Consider the following 18,526-nt stretch of genomic DNA (forward strand, 5'->3'; position numbering starts at 1 on the left):
AATTTACGTAGGCTCTGCGTATTTATTTAGTATTAGTAATATATTTTTATTAACTACTCTAGCGCCCCTATTTTAATATTATTATTACTTAATTATTTTAAAAAGTTATATAGCCTCGTAACTAATAAGTACCCGAATCTCTAGTATAGTCTTCTAAGCTTACTTTCCGTTAGGTAATTAATTAACTTCGTATCGTTAATAAGTTTTATAAACGCATACCCCTATCGTCGTTCGACTATTTTAAAATGCTTACCGCTAGAGATTTTATTCTTCGTATTATTAAATATAATACTTAGTCGATCTATATTTTTTAGATATAGGAGAAATAGGGTATTAACGGGTAAAATATAAAAAGTTATCGTTCCGAAGTATATCTCTATTTCTACTATACCTAGGGCAACGATTTCCTTACTTAGGCCGAAACTAATCCTCGTAATACCCGTTATTAATATATTAAGCATTATTAATACGATCTTCTATAGCGCCTAAAATTACCCTTTTCCTCTAGTTAACTATTATAATACCCTAATATCTAAGATAATTTTATAAAAATCGTTTAAGCCGTACCTTTTATTTATATAAAATACCTATATAAGCTTAGTATTTAAGGGATCTAAGTAATATAAAAAGGACCCCTCTAGCTACCCCTAAATTTACTTAGTACTATATTCCTTCTTTTTAAATATTAAAAGAAATAGCATCTTCTCCTTAATTATTAAAAAAATAGGCTTTAGCCTTATCAAATTTGCCCTTTTAGCCGCCTCCGTATTTATTATCTAAAGGACCTTCCTTTATTATTTATAAATAAAAGCCTACTTATTAAGAGCTTCCGCTACCCTTTATTTATTTAGCTTCGTATATTTTCTAGAGGCTAACGGGGTAAAAAAAGAGTAGTTAATATTATTAATTTCGTTATAATTTAATTTATTAATATAAAGAGTAAGATCTTTTTTATTTTCTAAATCTCTTATAGGGGGTATATACTTTAGGCCGCTATTTTAGCTACCGTTACTAAGTTCTATACCCCCGGATCTACCCTTATATATAATAAGGAATTAGTTAAACTAACGAGGGCTAGTTTTACTATCTATTACCCTCGACTTTTTATATTATTTATACGATTTAATACGCTCTTCTTTAGAATAGTTACTTAACTAATATTTATCCTTTTTATAAATATAGTATTACTTCTTTTATTACCCTACTTATAAGTTAAATCTCTACTTATTTAATAAATCTAAGCCTCTTTATTAATAATTACTATATTTAGCCTCTTTTCTTTTCTTATTATACGTTTAATTAACCTAATATTATTAATAAGGGCCGTCGTACGCTTAAAAATAAGTTTAGCGTAGCATTCTCGTTTTAATATTAAAACTAAATCTTAGCCTCGAGTAGAGCGTCTCGTAGTCTTTAAGTACTTAGTATAAGGTAATTTTTACTTTTAATATACGCTAAATTATAATATAAAAATATCCGACTTTCTACTCGTTTATCCCCTTATTTAGCTAGGTTTTTACTAGCTTATTAATTTAATTAATAAGCTCTTCGAGGATCTCTACTCGTAATTTACCCTTTATTATCCTAGCTATAAATATAAAAGAAATCGCTCGTAGCTTAGATAGGAGCTCTAAGTTCTTATTATAAGTCTCGAAGCGGCTTCGGATTACGTTAATTATATTAAAAAAGTCGTTTTAATTAAAATTACGCACCGCTTTATAGTAATAATTAGAGGCTTTACTTACGAGTACGATATTAATTACCGAATAGTACTAGTATTCCCTAATTCTAACTTTTTTATAATAATTATAAAATATCGTTAGGGTTTTTTATAAAACCTTATACTTCCCCCTAAAATATAATTTCTCTTTTAAAAAGATCTTTTTAAAATCTATAAATTACCTTATATTTACTACTAGATTTTTAATATCTATATATAATCCCTGCGTTACTACGTATTATTAATAACTTCGGGTCGTCTACCTCTTTTTTTATTAGTTAATTAGCGCCGAATTTCGTATTAATAGCGGTAATAAGTTATAAATTAAAATAAGTAAAATTATTAATTATCGTACTTCTAATACTATATTTTACCCCAGTATATCCTTTTACGATAATAGATTTTTATTAGTAATTATAAAGAGGAAATCTAGGTCGTTTACCTTTTTTTTAAATTCGTTAAAACGATTATACGCTCTATTAACTTATACTTAGTTCTATAATACGAATTCCTCTTTTATAATTATCACTACTAATATTTTATATAGCTCTCGTAATTATAATTACGCTAGTAATACCCCTCGCTTATAAAGGAATTTATTAACTACTTTCGCAATTCCTAAGCTTATACTCACGAACTATTTATCTAGTTAGTAACTAAGGTCGTTTATAATTTCGTAAAATAAGGGTTACCCCTATAGCCCCTTTTTTTTTAAACCTTAGTTAAATAAATTAATACTATATTAATTCATTTACTATTAGGCTAATTTACGATTTTATATATCTACGTCCCCTAATAGTCCGGGTTAATATTTACTTATTTATAAGGGATTAGGATTCTATTTAAGATCGGGTTTTATCCTCTCTTTTTTTACTTTAATTCGCTAAGGGTCGTACTTTAGCTTATACCTATATTAGCGGTCGCTAGTATATTTAATCTTAATAGGGATATATTTAATTTGCGCGCTAGTTATAGTAAATCTGTGCTTTTACTACCTAACGAATTTATTAAGGTCTAAGAAATTCCTACTTCTTCTCGCCGTCTCGCTACTACTCTTATTTTTATTATTTTTAATAATTACTACTACCCTTTTAAATCGCTAGCTATCGTATTTATTAAAATCCTCCTTTTTATTTAGTATAAAAGGATAGGTTTTAGTAATTCTTTTTAATAATAGTAGCGGCAGACGTTTATATTACTATAAGAAGATATAGTAATTAGTCTTAGGATCTTTATTAATTACCGATTTCTATTATTTTATATACTTCTAGCCTCTTAAACCTCGTACTCTTTATAATCTTTAAATAGCTTCCTTCCCTAACCTACTTTTTCTAAAGTAATATTTTATAAAAATAGTTAAAAATAGACGCCGGGCGGCTTATAAAAGAGCTATATAAGCTATTAAGAACCGTATAGGCTATTAAGTACGGTTAACGAAGTTAAGCCCTCCTTCTTATAAAATTATAAATTTTAAGGACTTATTAAAAATACTTACTTATTACTCATACGCAGTAGGGTTAAATACTTTAAAAGTCTTATCTTTTACGGCCTCTTAGTACCCTATTTTATATTTTTTAAGCAGTCTTTTTCGTAACTTACTTATAGTTAGGTAATTATCGCTTACTAGCGATCCCTTTTATTACTTAGTTAATTTTTTAAAATTAGTAATTTCGCGCCGGGAGCTAGTATAAAAAGAAGCCTTTTAATAGCTTTTTAAAAAATTCTTTTCTTTTTCCCTTAGATCCTTATCTTTTTAACCTTTTCTTAAGTTAATAATAACTCTAGCGAGAGGTTATAGGACTACTTTAGGGTAGCTACCTTCTTCTTAAATTAATTTCCGAGATCCGTAATACTCTTAACTTGATACTATTAGGACCTCTAAATCCCTTTTTTTTTTATTAAACCGTCCCTTATATTATATTCCTAAGTAATACCCGGGGGGTAGTTAAAAGAGCTACGAAGAGGTCATTTAAATCGCGGGCTTAAGGTCGTACCCGTAAGATCCTCGTAATAATAAACTTTTCTATATACTATAAATCTCTTAATTTAATAACTTTTATAAAGTTACCTTCGCTACTAAATAAGAATATTTATATTTAGAGATCCCCTTTTTTAATTATATAGTACTTTTTTATATTATATTATTAAGCTCGTTCGTTATGCTAATTAATTAAGTAAGTAGTTATTACGTAAGTATTTCCTTTTATTAATTTAATTAGTTAATTTCTAATTATAGGCCGGCTATAAAAAAGTCGTTTAATAAAAAAGCTACTCGGGGCGATAGTAAAATACTAATTACTTAAGTAGTTCTATTAATTAACGTAGTTTAATATAATAAACGTCGACCTCTCGTAAATAAAAAAGGGCTACGATTACTTAATTCCGTACGGTATTCGAGAATTACCTCCTTTTTTATCTACTTCTATAAGGTTAATTAGTACGAATCTCCTATCTTATATAGTATTAAAAAGTCGTCTTTTTTACGTAATAAAATACCTTACCGATTTATAATAATAGAATTTAACTACTAATTAGTGTTAGTATCCCTATTATAGGGTAGTTAGTTCGAACCGTAATTAATAAAAAGATTAATTAAACTATATAAATATTTGCGTAATAGGTATAAAAAAGAGGTTCTAACCGTAGGTTAGGCTAGCTACGATAATCGTAAATAGGGCCCCTAATTGGCCCCTGCGCAGTCGGCTGTATGCCGCGGTCGAATTAGACTTCTAATCCAACAATACCACATCCCCAACCCCTTCAAGTGCGTTGCGATGTTGTTTTCCAAAGGCAACTTCAGCGTCATCCTGATAGGTTCTATAACCTATGCAGTCAAGATGACATTGCAAAGCTCACTGTCAGCCCAATGCATTGATGTCTACAAGTTGAATTATCTAGAAGCAGGGCTCATTTACCTACCTTCAGGGGTAGGAGGTGCGATAGCGTCATATACGACAGGTCCGTAGTACATGGACGCCTCATCCTTGTACAGCACGACTTGAACATCACCTTGACTGACGGGTTGGCAGGCAAACTTCTAGACAAAAACATCCAGAGGGTATCCATGAGGCAAGGACGAGACAGCCGATATCGTCGAGGTGATGACATATCGGACTTTCCAATCGAAGAGGCACGGCTTGCGGGGATCTACATGCTAGTTGCTCTAAGCTCAGTTACCACCGCAGGCTATGGAGTGAGTCTCATGCAAGAATCGGTATGTAGTACATCACAGACTGGTCTCCGGCTTGGGTAAGGTGCCCCCAGCTGGCGACCTCCCGAAACTAGGGCCTTATTGACCATACCAGCACATTGCCGTTCCTTTGGTGATGCAATTCATCGGCGGTGCCACCACTTCGAGTATATTCACAGTCAGTGCAAATTTCCGAGTCAACTACCACGTTTCACAGTTCTTAACTCATCGCCTTCAGGTTTGCGGCACCCTTCTGACGGACTTGAACCCCAAAGCATCAGCAACAGTCCAGGCGTCGTACAATCTTGTACGGTGCATTGGAGCGGGCGCTGCCATCGCGGCTCAGCAACCCTTGACAAACGCCACGGGCTTGGGCTGGAGCTTTGGCATATTTTCACTAATTATGTTGTTCGCAGCCCCGTTGGCCATGTTGCTCAGGAAAAAGGGTCTGAGATGGAGGGTATCCCCGAAAACCTGACCCTGAGGGAGAGTCAGACTATGAAATGATTTGTTCTGCATTGCCAACTTTCAGTGAGAGCTTCTCGGATCCTCGATCTGGGACAAGCAGACTTCGATTGCTCACGAATGGGGCAGAGAAGATGTGCCTCGTAGGGTTCATGTTATCATCGGTCATGTAAAGGCCCCGCTGCTTGACTGGGACGTCTGCTTAGCCCCCGCGATGACCGTTGAAAGCCACATCTACACCTCAGCTTCCCGCCCCTCCACCTCCATTCGTGAGGTCAAAGAGATCGAAGCTACCGGCCGTTCTATCCGACATAGGCGACTTATCCATTGCGACCGAGTTCTGCACATATCAACACAGATTAAATGACTCCGCGTCCGCGTTCCTGCAACTTCAGCACAAAGTGATAGAGCCGCGTTGATAACATGGTAATAAGTATATAGACTTGGCAACTCAGGAGGCTAAGCTAACCTCAACCTAGACCCACATACCTCCCATCTCCTCGGCACTCCCTCCACCCAACCCAGCGATTCCAGTCACTGCATTCAAACTCACCTTCTCCATCAAGAGGAGCAAGCAAACAATCATCAGGTCCCATTCCCGGGCTTTCAAGCGGACATATAAGGGGTCAAGCGCAGAAGATCAACATCTCGCCAGACATTACGTCGCCCCGACCTAAAATCATCGTGAGTGGCCAACTACAAGGATCCTACGTGGAGCTTGGTCTAATACCCAACGTGGAGTCCTTCCCCCTGTTTCAAATCAACCAATTTTTTGAAGTAAGTCTTTTACACAATTTTGTGTGACTTACCTGGCCTTTACGGGATGCCAAGAGTATAACGGATTCGGGGACTTGTGGAAGGGCGGTAGGGAGGGAAAGAGGATGGAGGGACTCGAAGACGGATCTAGAAGATTAGGATGGCGGCCGACAACGATGGGACTGCGATAAAGGTTAAGAGTTAGGAACAAGCTTGTCTTGAGGAGTTGTGCTGCAGCGCAGCAAATTCGCATCGCATTTGAAAGGCCACCCAGCAGCTGTCAACAACTTGTATCTCGCTGCTTTTCTAACAAGGGGTCTGTGTCTCATGGACCCCGAAACCGATATCGTCTATGCCGAAGAAAGAGTAGTAAACAATGACAAGAAACGAAGCGAATAGCAGATAGCGGGGTCAAGCTCCCCGGATGCAGTGAATCAAACAGTAAACCAATGGCCGTGGCCATTTCTTTTCCTCCTTCTTCCGTCCGCTGCGACAGCTCAAAGTCTGTCGCGACCATGCTGTTGTAATCCAATGCCCAGAGTTATCCGCCGACCCCAATGTAATGATGCCAACACTCATGTTGAAGACAAAAAAGAGATAAAACCCGTGTTTCCCCAAACGCCGTTTGGTGTTGCGCCGACACCAATGATGCAATCGCCTAGTCCTCGCGTTCCCTTTCACTATCATCGCCGCTATCGGTGAGGTCGACTGCCTTGTGCGCTTCGGCTTCGGTCATCTCTCGCCATGTACTCCAGCTCAACATGCCGAATGCGATCATAATCATGACACCGCCGATGAGAGCTGCAGCGCTGAGTGGCTCGCCAGTGCGCAGCCAGTCGGTAATGGCAACGATGAAGATTGTCAGCAGACTGGCGACACTGGACAAAACAGGGCTCGTCAGGCTGATCAAGACCAGGAAGCTGCCGGCAAAAGTCGCATTCATAACGACACTGCAGAAAAGCATCCAAGCCGTGTATCCCGTCGGCAAGTCAAATTTCTCAATACCAGTCCAGTGCAGAATGGGAAGCGGAATCCACAGCACCGTAAGCGTGAAGAGACCGATGCAGGAACCGAATGTGTTGGCGAAGATCATGCCGCGATTAGGGCTACAGCCTTCAGGCGGGCAAGCATATCGCTTGTAAAGGACCTCGTAGAGACCGTAGAGGACGGATCCAACACCGATGATCAGGTTGCCAGTGACACGGTTCCCGGCCGCCTGCTGATGAGCGGCATCATCCTCGCCGGGACTAGTGTCACCGTATGCGACGATCAAGACACCAGCAATGGCCACAATGACGGCAAGAGACTTGTCGAGGCGTAAAGGCTCCTTCAGCAGCGGAACTGAAAAGACGTAGGCGAAGAAAGCAGAGCAGTTGTAGATGGCCGTCAAATCGGAGGGAGTTGTCAAGTTCACAGCGACATACCAGCTCAAGCCACCAATAGTCAGAGCAGACGTAACGAAGGCCGTGGTCTTGACGATATAAGTCCACGGGGAGACGCGGGGCTGCGGGCTGGGTCGCGCATAGTCGAGGTCCTGTCTCTGGACCATGATGGCGGTGGTGTGAAGCAGCTCAGTGTGTCGTCGCCAGAAGGATGCCCAAGAGACTTTGCGCTTATTGAATCGCAGGAACAGCAGCTGGACAGGCCACAGCATCACCCAGGAGCCATGGGTCAGGTAGAGCATGCAGTAAGCCTTGTCCCAGTGCAGTTCCTGCTGGATGTATGCCGACAACTCGGTCTGGATGACGAAGGATACTAAGCTGATAAGCAGGACGAAGGCCGCAATGATGTATTTTCTTCGAGCGTTCGCTGTGATGGTCGAGGGAGAGTGGGCTCGCATGGTCGAACCTCGAGAGAAGGCCGGTCGACTCGGGGTCAGCAAGGGGCTGGCTCCTCGGGAGCGAGTGGAATAGCTCCTGCCGCGGTGGTCGTCATCTTCGTCGTCCTTTGCGTTTAGAAGAGGTTGCCCGGAGCGAGAGTTGTGATTTCGAAGGAGGGGGGGACGTTGGCTGTCCATTTCGTCGTCTTGGTCGTCGTAATCGTGTTTGAAGTAGTCGTCGTCGGCGGATCGCAATGCATCAAATTCGGCCAGGCGCTGGTCGAGCCCGGGGCTCCGTCCAGGGCTGCTGGTACCACTACCGATATAATCTGAAATGTTGGAATCGCATGTGGTTGCGCTCAAGGGAGGGTTATGGGAATGATCGTGTCGCAAATGGGGGAGGTTGAGGGTTCCATCCGGCCCTGTGTTGAGTCTGGGAGGCATAAGAAGGGATAAAAGGAACGTAAGAATGGGAAGGGGGGGGGACACCAGGAGATAATAGCGAGAGTCTGAGAGAAAGAGATAAGAGAGACCGAGAAAGAGTAATGGTAAGGTACACAGAGAAAGGCTAATCAAGTGAAGGAGTGACTTGAACGGGGAAACCAATTGCTGCACAGGCAGAAAGCTGCAAGTTGGCTCGAGTAAGGAAGGGGTACGCAGTTGACGCAGTATGCGAGTCGAGTGCTTGTCGGGAATGGATCTGTACAGTTGGACACTTTTTTCGCTTTGGTAGGAGTGGAGAGTGGATACTACAGTAAACTGGCGCATGGAAGTTGCCAAACCCAGGCCTCGGGACGGGATGCAGGAAAATGCGGCGGACGGGCATACGGGATTGTGGGAATGCAATACCTTCCTTAGACACTTTCGCTTTACAATGGGGTGCGTACGGATACTTGCTGTCTCTTTGGTACCGTATCCCGTACTCACGAGGTATCTTCATCGCCCCGTGGTGGTGACGAGTGACATATCCATGACCCAGCAAGGTGACTTTTGATAGGGCCATCCCTACGCCGCCGAGACACAGCTAACTTGGCTTACTTGCTGCTTTCCACTTGGCACCGGCCAGATTGGCGGGCATGAGCGGTTCGCGCGGAAGGGGTCTTCCCCCCATATTTCCCCCCCACTCTCCTCGGTCTCCTGCAATGCTGCACACGCAACACCTCCAACACTCAGCCCTCCAAACTTACGCAGCCTCTCCGTCGCTATCGCTCTCACACCGTTGTCCGTCCTTGATAATACTAGGTACCTATGGTATCCGAACCAGAGGTTAGACATCTCGTCTGGTCGCGACTATCTTGCGCACCGTCGTCTCTGCCCTACCGTTGTACCAAATCAAGTACCCAGATACCACACCCTTCCGCCAATTCTCACGCACGTCACAAGTTGCGGTCAGGAGCAGAACGACAAGCCTGTCACCTGCGTCTGATAACTCTGGTGAGGTCAGCCTCTAACATATCTTAGCGTTTGCCCGGCTATCATAGCTGCACCACTGCGGCGGTATGCATACAACTTGAACCACCCTGCCACGCTTACCACCAACCGAAGGAGGGTAAAGAGAAGAGGGCCTCAAAACGGCATTTCCCCTCGCCCCATGTTCCATCCTCCAGCCTGACGCCATCACGCATGGCGTCGCATGACTGGAAAGTCTGGCATTGGTCCCAGCTGCCACACCGACTAAAGCACACCCTCACATCCCGCGCCAGAGATCGCTTCAAGAACAGGGTACATTCATGTGCCTCGATTCTGACATCTGATACGACCATTTGCCCATTACTACCACAAAGACTACAAAGAATCAAACTTTGCCCGTATTTACCACGGCAATTCTTTCAACCTCGCATCAGAATTCTGCCCGCTCATCGGACTTGAGCCCGATCACTTGGCCCCTTCGCCGAACAGCTTCTCCCGGGTGTTGTACTTGTACTCGAGGTCCAGGTGCCAGTAGTTGGTCGTGTCCGCCTTGGAAACAGCCCACGCCTGATCGAGCGCATCAACCACTGCCTTGGGGAGAGGACCCTTTTCGAGCTGGTTGAGGTTATCCTCAAGCTGCTGCACGCTCGAGATGCCAATGATAATGCCGTCGTTACCGGCGTCCCCGGTCTTGAGACCCGAGTGGTGCACCGTCCAGCGCAGCGCCGTCTCAATCATGGTCAGCCCGTGCTCCTCCACCGCCTGTTCGATGATCTGAAGCGCCTTGAACGTGCTCTCGCGGAAGTAGCGCTTGCGGTAGTTGCCTCCCGTGCCGTGGTTGTCCGAGAAGCGGCCCTCCGTCGGAACGATGTCCTTTGACTTGATCTTGCCCGAAAACAGACCGCCAGCAATGGGGTTGTACACGACGAGGTCGAGTCCGTAACGGCGCAGAGCCGGGATCAGCTCGGGCTCGATGCTGCGCGTGATGACATTGTACATGCCCTGGTATATCGTCGGCCGGACCCAACCGTTGTACTTGGCTGTTAAGACCACTTCGGCCACCTCAAACGCGGTAAAGTTGCTGAGGCCTAGCCTCACGAACTTGCCTTGCTTGTGGAGCTTATCCAGAGCCTCAAGCGTCTCTGCGAATGGGGTTGCACGATCCTGTGAGCCACTATTAGTCACTATCCGAGACCATACTCAGGAACATAGTTCGTACCGCAGCATGGAGGTACAAGATCTATCAACGTATAATTAGCTTAACCCCTGACTAGATGGCCCTTTCATGTTCACTCACATCGACGGAATCGGTGCCGAGCTCCTTCAAGCTAGTCTCGACAGACTCAATCACCTTGTCCCCGGCATGATCGCCAGGCTGTCCGGGATATTGGACCTTGGTGGCGAGCGTCAAACCCCTCTCCTTCCACTTGGCCTCACGAGTAAAGGCCTCTTGCTTCCTGCCCACATACACTCGGGCTGTATCGACCTCGTTGTAACCGCGAGCCTGGAAAACATCGAGAGCCTTGTTGTACGTCTCGAGATCGGTAATTCGGGCACCGGCGGACTCATCAGGTCCGAAGGTCATGAGACCCAGGATGATGCGGTTCTTGGGGTTTGAAGCGATGAGAGGCATGGTGAAAGCTGGGGGATCCTTGAGTAAGACGAGTAAGGCAAGGTGGAGAGGAGCTAAACGCCGGGGATAACTATTTTGAGAAAGACGCACAAACCTTTAGACGTGTCTGGGAAATGGGAAGCGTCGAGATATTTATATAACTCTTTGGTCCGGTACGGGGATATCGCGAGAATGCCAATAATTTGCGTTCTCGAAGCGATGTCGTGATCAGATAGGCTCGACAAGCTGCTTCGAAGTGGGCTTCATAGGAGTCAGAATGCCATGGACCCCACCATCTTGGCGGGGTAGGTGAGATACGTGCGACATCTGAAGACGTCACGGCGCCGGTGCGGCCAGTGAGAGGGATTACTAATGGCGACCTGGCGGTAGAGCTGTAACTTTACCATGCCGAAACCCCCCCGTAATCGGATAGGAGTCAGCCAGTTACATGTTGAAGCTATGGCAAACATTCATTTCTTGGGGGTCTATTGGCAAACACTCCGGCCTTCCCTGGCGTTGTTTGTTCTGATAAGTCCGATAACTCCTACGCTGTTGTATGAAGGCGGTGATCTCTTCTCTGCAAGAAAATGAAGCTTTGAGATGTATCGCACAAAGGTTGCATTCTTGTCGGCTGGCGGTAAGCTGTGCGAGTAAAGCCGGTAAGAGCAATATCTTGTTGGCAACTGCTCGTTCCTATGGAGACTTCAAAGAGACGAATATTGGGATGGAAGGAGCGCTGGGCCTTTGGTGACAATACCGTGGAAGCTCAGACCACCGATGAAAGAGAGAGACACGTGACCCCGGTAACTCGCTTTGAAGCGCTCTCGGCCACTCATTTATTCATCCAAAGAAAGAAGGAGAGCCCCACAGCCCCGTGTTGACGCTCGGGCCCTTCTCTTTCGCGCGCGTAGCCGCTTGGCTAAAGTGCTCTTTCGCGTAAAAGGTAATCTAAAGAAGGCGCGTCTCGCGTCGTCGACGTGCCCTTTCCTTCAAACCACCAAAGTGCATCCACTCCAAACCTGGTGAAATTTCCGTGATACTGGTCCTCAACCCCGAGCCTCATCGACCCTTCGCCTCCACAACTACCACTCACACCCCGAACGAAACGCCACACCAAGTGCTCCCACCCGCCCCATCCACGATATCGCTCTCTCTCACGTCGAATAGACCAAAAACACTGCCAACGTGCCTCCTGATCTTAATACGAGAAGTCCGCAGGGCCTGTCCCTTGCTCCAGGTCGGCGACGATGGTTAATAAGGGCAATGCGCAACCCGGCGTTTACAGCGCCACATACAGTGGTGTAAGTCACTTTTTTCTTGCAGACTTGGCAAAATCGCTGCTTGACTCCCGCGAATCCCAACATACTGTTATTCAACGGCATCAGGCTGGGCGCTTATTTCCTTTTGGGAAAGGGGATGGCCTCAATCATCGGGGTTGGCCCAGAGACGACCCATGATACTTCGCATCCAGATTTCCTCCGCAATTGGGCCCGTAACTAATTGAATGATCTTCTAGATTCCAGTCTACGAGTTTCAATTCGGAGATGACCTCAAGGAACATGTCATGCGACGCCGCCAAGATGACTGGATCAATGCAACGCACATCCTAAAGGCCGCTGGCTTCGACAAGCCCGCCCGAACACGTATTCTTGAGCGAGAAGTACAAAAAGAAAAGCACGAGAAGATCCAGGGTGGATATGGAAAGTACCAGGGCACATGGATCCCTCTCGACAAGGGCGTCGCCCTCGCCCAGCGAAACAACATCTATGACCGCCTGCGGCTCATCTTCGAGTACACCCCAGGCGAACAGAGTCCGCCCCCAGCCCCGCGACACACGAGCAAGCCGAAAGCACCAAAGAAACCCGCAGTGCCCAAATGGCCCGCCACGAACTTCCAACAACAGCAGCAGCAAGCACCACAACAATCCCAGCCCCCTGCCAACCAGATGCAAGGCGCGCCGCCGCCAGAAGAGTACGAGGTCGGCGACTCGATGATGAATGACGATGATACCCCTGACAACTTGACCGTTGCCTCCGCCTCATACATGGGTGAAGATGACCGCTATGACATGTCCCACCAGTCGGGCCACAGGAAGAGGAAGAGGGAAGAGGCCATCCAGGACTTGACACAGCAGCAGCACTCCGTTTACGGAGACGAGCTTCTCGACTACTTCCTCCTCTCTAGGAATGAGAAGCCAGCATACCGGCCTGAGCCGCCGCCAAATTTCCAACCGAATTGGATCATCGACTCGGAGGAGCACACGGCGCTTCACTGGGCATCGGCCATGGGCGACGTGGACGTCATAAAGCAGCTTCGGCGCTTCGGCGCCAGCCTGAATGTGCAGAATGTAAGGGGGGAGACTCCCTTCATGCGGGCTGTGCATTTCACCAACTGCTACGAAAAGCAAACGTTCCCTCAGGTGATGAAGGAGCTTTTCGAGACTGTCGATGCGCGGGATGCGACAGGGAGCACGGTGATCCATCATGCCGCAGTAATGAAGAATGGCCGGGTTGTCAGCCACTCGTGTTCAAGATATTACTTGGATAATATCCTGAACAAACTACAAGAAACGCATGAACCTGCCTATGTGCAGCAGCTCATCGATGCGCAAGATGAGCAAGGCAATACTGCCCTTCACCTGGCGGCAGAACGCAACGCGAGGAAATGCATCAGGGCACTCCTCGGGCGGCAGGCCTCCACCAGCATTCCTAATAACGAAGGTGTGCGGGCGGAAGACCTTATCGCCCAACTCAACGCCACAAAGAAGGAGCGCGGCCCTCAACGGTCATCGTCGCCCTTTGCGCCCGATTCTCAGCGCCACGTTTCTTTCCGTGACGCGGTGCCTGAACGTATGACAACGAGCAAGAAGCTCGGCCTGTCATCCTTCAACTCAGAGGCCGCAAATACGGTACAGTCGCGCATCACACCGCTCATTATTGAAAAGTTCCAAGATCTCGCGGGAAGTTACGACGAGGAACTCCGCGAAAAGGATCAGGCGGAGAAGGAAGCCCGTCGTATTCTCTCCAATACCCAAGCTGAGCTCGCCGCTGTACACCAGCACATGGCCGAGCTTGAGGCCCAGCTCGAAGCAGACGACGGCGCAGCGCAAATCATCAGCGAGGCCAACCGCGCCAAGCATCAAGTCATGTCCCTCATCACGCATCAGAACCGCCTGCATGTACAGCAGGCCGTGGACCAGGAGATTAACATGCTCAACGGCGATGCCAACGAGGCCTCGTATGAGGACCGACTCGAGCTGGCGCGGCAGCTGCAGGCCATGCTCTCGGAGCAGAGACAGTCAGAGTCTGACTACGTCGAGGCGCTCAGCATGGTTGGCACGGGCGAGAACATTGACAAGTACCGCCGGCTCCTGCGCAAGTGCCTGCCCCCAGCTGACGCGGAGAATCTGGACGAGAATCTCGACAACCTCATCGAGATGATGGAAGAGGATCGTGACCTGCCGGGCGACGGCAGCGGCCTGGAGCCCATGGATGTTGGTATGGGCGGTATCGGGATCGGTATTGGCATGTGACTACATGCCACGTATCTCGAGCAATCACCGGTCGCATAAGTTGTAAGATGGAGAGATTTCAAGGGGCGTTGGTCTCTATTCTACGAAAACTTCCCTATTTGGGAGGTTGATCTTTGTCAGATCCAGACAACGTTTCCGTCCGTGAGACGATACGAGACCACATCTCGACTTGTCAACGCGGAAGCATGGTTGTTGTTGGATGGGCGGGCTTTTTTGCATTTCCAAAAATTCAAAAGGGGTTCAGGATTCGCTGGTGTCTTTTTGGTGGCTCAGGCAGGATAGGGCAGGATCGGGCAGGCAAAGCAGGCTAACTTGTTTATTGTTATTCGTCGCGATTTTGATTACACTTTGGACTGGCGTTTGAACGTTGGCGAGGCGAGGAGCGAGGGCGGAGATGGAGGTCCGAAGATGTATGTTGGAGAGAAGGGGCGATGGGGGGGAGGGGTGTGAGTGGCCATTGCGACTCTGCATGAGATCTAGGTCTCGGAGTCTTTTGTGTGTAGTGTCTAGCGGACTTGATCGATGGAGAACCGCACAAACGACCAAGAAAGATTCCCCACGCATGCAATCACATGGGCGTGAGAAGAAGAAGAAACAATATTTACTCGTCACAGGGCGACTATCTCACATTGTGGTATCAGTGATGCTGATGCTGCCTAGAAAGTGGACACGGCTGGGGTACCCGACTGTCCTTGTCGGTCATCTGACGACGGCCGGTTAAGACAGAGATGGACGGGGGCGGCAGCCATTATTCACGCCCGGGTGCGTTTGAATTTGAGAGCAGCCTTGAACGTCTCAGCCTGGCTCAGTGGCTGTGATTTTGCGGGTTGTGTTGTGAACGAAGAGGCTTTCGTGAGGCTGGCTGACGTCCCTCTTAGTAGTGCTGTCAGTCAGCCAGTGCAACGCCATCATCCACATCTTGGGTACGCCCCGGTCGACTTCGGTGCGCCGGAGCCCAGATGCGGAATAACAAAAGATCGCCCTTCGGACACTGCTCATAAACATACACTCCCACGGTTTCCAGAAAATACAACCCTTTTCAGCGATACGATTGATGAAACTGTTGTTGCTGCCAGAGGTAAGATCGCTTGATTAAGTGAGAATGGCGTCAGCTCAATGATTAGAAACTCACCGCAACGACCATGACTCGACGTTGCAAGAAAGCCATCTGACAGTTGCGTGTCGCCCGAGGCGCCCGAAATCGTCGGTGGACTTGCGCCAGTCCGATCTGATAGGGCTTGGCTGAAGGCTTCTTCACTCTGGCCACGCTTTGGTAGCCTCTGGTTTGGGATGATGGCTGATGAAGGAAGGGAAAGTTCTGTCAAGGTGCAGGGCTGACTCAACCTTGTCGTTGGCTTCGGGAGTGGGACAGAGCCGCCAGATCCGACAGGCAGATTGAGTTGTCGCTGATGGAAAGAAAAGACGCAAGCCTGGAAATCCAGTATATCGAGATGTTCCAATCAAGGCGCTACTAGGGACATCCTTACCTAAGAACGATGCTCACCAAGGTTGCACCGGCAAAATGTAAGCTTGGCATGAATCATCAGCCACATGTCTCGTGGTATAGGAAATGGGTTTTTGAGCCGTGTCCGCGGGTTGAGAGTTGAAGGTCAAGGTTACTGAGCGTGCCGCAAAAGCCAAGGCTGAGGGAATCGTAATCCAACCTGTCGCGTTCGAGCATGATGAGGCTCCGAAAGTGAACAAGTGCTGATGATCTTCCAAAAGCCTCGCGCATAGTCATCGCAATAAGCCGTCGGATGTAGGATGCCGTCCTCATCCACCAAGGAATCGCGACAATGGAGACCAGTGAATGCATGGTCCTTCACGTTGCCGACTTTTCGTGGCAAGGGAACACGGCGTTGCGCCCGACTTGGCGGCGGGATCATTTACAAATCAACAGGGAGAAGCTCTTTAGCACCGGGGAATTTCCCACAATTGACGGAAGGAAAGGCGGTCAGCGAAGGTTGCGGTGGTATCAGGGTAACAAACTGATGTTTGATTGGGAGGGCCAGATTCGAGGCAGTCTCGAAGAGCGGACTTGACCACATTGACGATGCAAACCGAGACGGCGATGGTGCATCCGCGTGTTAGTCTGTGAAGCTATTCGATGCTGGTCAGCCAATGGATTGCCAATGACCAGGGGATAAGTAAGGGCTTGGGAGGACTAGTGGATGGGGAGCGATTAACATGCTGACGCCAGTCCATATCAATGAGCCGGGATCTTCGTAAGGCTGAAGTGCACGAGGGTCCCTGAATGGCCTCGCATGGTTTTGGTGGGTGTGGGAGCATGGCGGGTGGTATGTAGTGGAGGCTGTTGGCAGAGTGGCGTGAGTGGCTGCGATAAACGCGTCCAAGATGAGTGACGTTCAGTTGGGCCGTTGACACCAAGAACAGGCAGATGGTACCTTGAACGCTTGCGCTCCGGGTGATCAACCTCGTTTTGTGACACATTTGGATGACGGTTTGCAGATTTCATGCATACCTAGGGATGAGCAACTGCGTCTCAAGGTTAAAGCTAGACGGTGAAGGATAAGCACTTGGCCGAGCTCCCATGCTTTGGACAGGATATGTGACACAGTATTTCTTCGCCTTTCGGCATCACGTCACGCGTCTAGCGAGTCCGCCGAGTCGCGCTGAAAGGGCGAGGTTGTGATGCAAACCCTTGCATCTGCCCAACAAGCATTAAGACGGTCGTGGAGGGGTCCTTCGCAATACGAGAAATTCCATGGTGGTGATCTGAAAAGCCCTCGTTATTGCTTAAGCCTTGATGGCGACACCGGGTACGTAGACGCGCCACTGGAGAAGGCTCTCATCTGGTTTTGATGGAATGTGGGCGTGGGCCAGGTAGAGCAACGGCCGTCGGCTTCGTTTGGGGGCGGACTCGTGTTCCGTGGCATGGATTATCAGGCGGGATGATAGGGCGATGAACTTGGTGGATGCACGGATGGCGGGATAACAAATCGCAAGGTACAGTGGCATGTGCGTGTGCCAGCGGATGACGCGCAGTATCTTCTCGGCGAGTTGCTGCAACCTGCTGTCGCCGCCTCTGTAATGTTGAGCCCGGGGTGGCCGGGAGGCGAGACCGGAAGGAGGGGTGACGACGGGGTTTGCCAGGAGGCGAGAAGAAAAAGGCGTTTGGTTTTTCTCGTAAACGCAACCGCCAAGGCCTATCATGGCAATCTTGTGAAAAGGGGCCGATGAGACACGACAGGAACAAAACATGCCCGTAGCTATGTCCTGGTGGGAAGAGGCCAGTCGGGATAGCGACCTGACTCGTGAATGGCTCAGTTTGGTCATGGAGCGGGAGCATTGGGGGCGGATCTGAAGTTGTTGACCTGGTCCTGGGCTAAGAACAGGAATAGAAAGGACTCAGGAACGGGGGGTACGGCAGCGGCGATCAGGCCGCGTCGGCTCCGTGGCTCGGCACCCCATCTCGGGGGAAGAAACCTCCACAGACAAGCTAAGGCTGCTGTGAATGTAAATCCGGAGGTCGAGTGCTGCGGGTATGGTGGAGATGTGGTTTGCTTGCGTGTTTTGCTTGGGGTGACCGAATTAGGAGTGAAGACTCGTATTCTCGGAATTTGCATGTTGCCACAACGGCTGAAGCTGCGTCTTGCGTCAGAAGATTGGACGCAAAAAGGTTCGCTTTCAAGGATGATTCGGTACCGTATGGATGGTAACGAGCTGAAGGTGTCTTTCCACCGTGAAAACCGAGGGGAATGGTTGGATGAGGAGGATGCCGCGAGTCTTGAGTTGTGGCTGTGCTTTGCCGCCGGCGGCCGCAATGCTGCATCTAGCAAGCAAAGTGGACGGCCATCATCGAGGATCGCCGTGAGCTGGCATTGGGGGCCGAAAGAGAAAACGAAAAGTCGGTGTCGTCGTCGTCGTCGTAGTAGTAGGAGGTTATGAATGCCAATGGAGGTTGAGAGGGAGGGAATAAGGCTGAAGGGAACGGAAGCTTTCTCGTCGACAAAAATAGTAACCATGAGCAGCCGACAAGGTACGGAGTCAATAGAGAGGCA

The 18,526-nt window shown here is 47.7% G+C and overlaps 7 protein-coding genes across 7 annotated transcripts; 2 read left to right on the forward strand and 5 right to left on the reverse strand.

The window, feature by feature from the left end:
* Positions 1-4,784: 4,784 nt before the first annotated feature.
* CLUP02_11303 (uncharacterized protein) lies at positions 4,785-5,388 on the forward strand (the record flags this gene model as incomplete). The annotated part of the gene is made up of 2 exons (XM_049290271.1): positions 4,785-4,934; positions 5,026-5,388. 2 exons carry the CDS (start codon positions 4,785-4,787, stop codon positions 5,386-5,388), a joined length of 513 nt encoding a protein of 170 aa, XP_049147416.1.
* A 1,401-nt stretch (positions 5,389-6,789) lies between these two features.
* CLUP02_11304 (uncharacterized protein) lies at positions 6,790-8,394 on the reverse strand (the record flags this gene model as incomplete). Its single annotated transcript, XM_049290272.1, has 1 exon — positions 6,790-8,394. One exon carries the CDS (start codon positions 8,392-8,394, stop codon positions 6,790-6,792), a length of 1,605 nt encoding a protein of 534 aa, XP_049147417.1.
* A 1,431-nt stretch (positions 8,395-9,825) lies between these two features.
* Positions 9,826-10,993, reverse strand: CLUP02_11305 (aldo/keto reductase; the record flags this gene model as incomplete). Its single annotated transcript, XM_049290273.1, has 2 exons — positions 9,826-10,524; positions 10,658-10,993. 2 exons carry the CDS (start codon positions 10,991-10,993, stop codon positions 9,826-9,828), a joined length of 1,035 nt encoding a protein of 344 aa, XP_049147418.1.
* A 1,226-nt stretch (positions 10,994-12,219) lies between these two features.
* CLUP02_11306 (uncharacterized protein) lies at positions 12,220-14,504 on the forward strand (the record flags this gene model as incomplete). Its single annotated transcript, XM_049290274.1, has 2 exons — positions 12,220-12,273; positions 12,489-14,504. 2 exons carry the CDS (start codon positions 12,220-12,222, stop codon positions 14,502-14,504), a joined length of 2,070 nt encoding a protein of 689 aa, XP_049147419.1.
* Positions 14,505-15,299: 795 nt separating this feature from the next.
* Positions 15,300-15,509, reverse strand: CLUP02_11307 (uncharacterized protein; the record flags this gene model as incomplete). Its single annotated transcript, XM_049290275.1, has 1 exon — positions 15,300-15,509. The coding sequence occupies one exon, from the start codon at positions 15,507-15,509 to the stop codon at positions 15,300-15,302; it is 210 nt and encodes a 69-aa protein (XP_049147420.1).
* A 1,752-nt stretch (positions 15,510-17,261) lies between these two features.
* Positions 17,262-17,678, reverse strand: CLUP02_11308 (uncharacterized protein; the record flags this gene model as incomplete). Its single annotated transcript, XM_049290276.1, has 1 exon — positions 17,262-17,678. One exon carries the CDS (start codon positions 17,676-17,678, stop codon positions 17,262-17,264), a length of 417 nt encoding a protein of 138 aa, XP_049147421.1.
* A 119-nt stretch (positions 17,679-17,797) lies between these two features.
* Positions 17,798-18,490, reverse strand: CLUP02_11309 (uncharacterized protein; the record flags this gene model as incomplete). The annotated part of the gene is made up of 2 exons (XM_049290277.1): positions 17,798-18,110; positions 18,171-18,490. 2 exons carry the CDS (start codon positions 18,488-18,490, stop codon positions 17,798-17,800), a joined length of 633 nt encoding a protein of 210 aa, XP_049147422.1.
* Between the last annotated feature and the right edge of the window lie 36 nt (positions 18,491-18,526).

The sequence above is a fragment of the Colletotrichum lupini genome, chromosome 5 (genome assembly GCF_023278565.1).
Source record: "Colletotrichum lupini chromosome 5, complete sequence".
Classification (NCBI taxonomy): Eukaryota; Fungi; Ascomycota; class Sordariomycetes; order Glomerellales; family Glomerellaceae; genus Colletotrichum; species Colletotrichum lupini.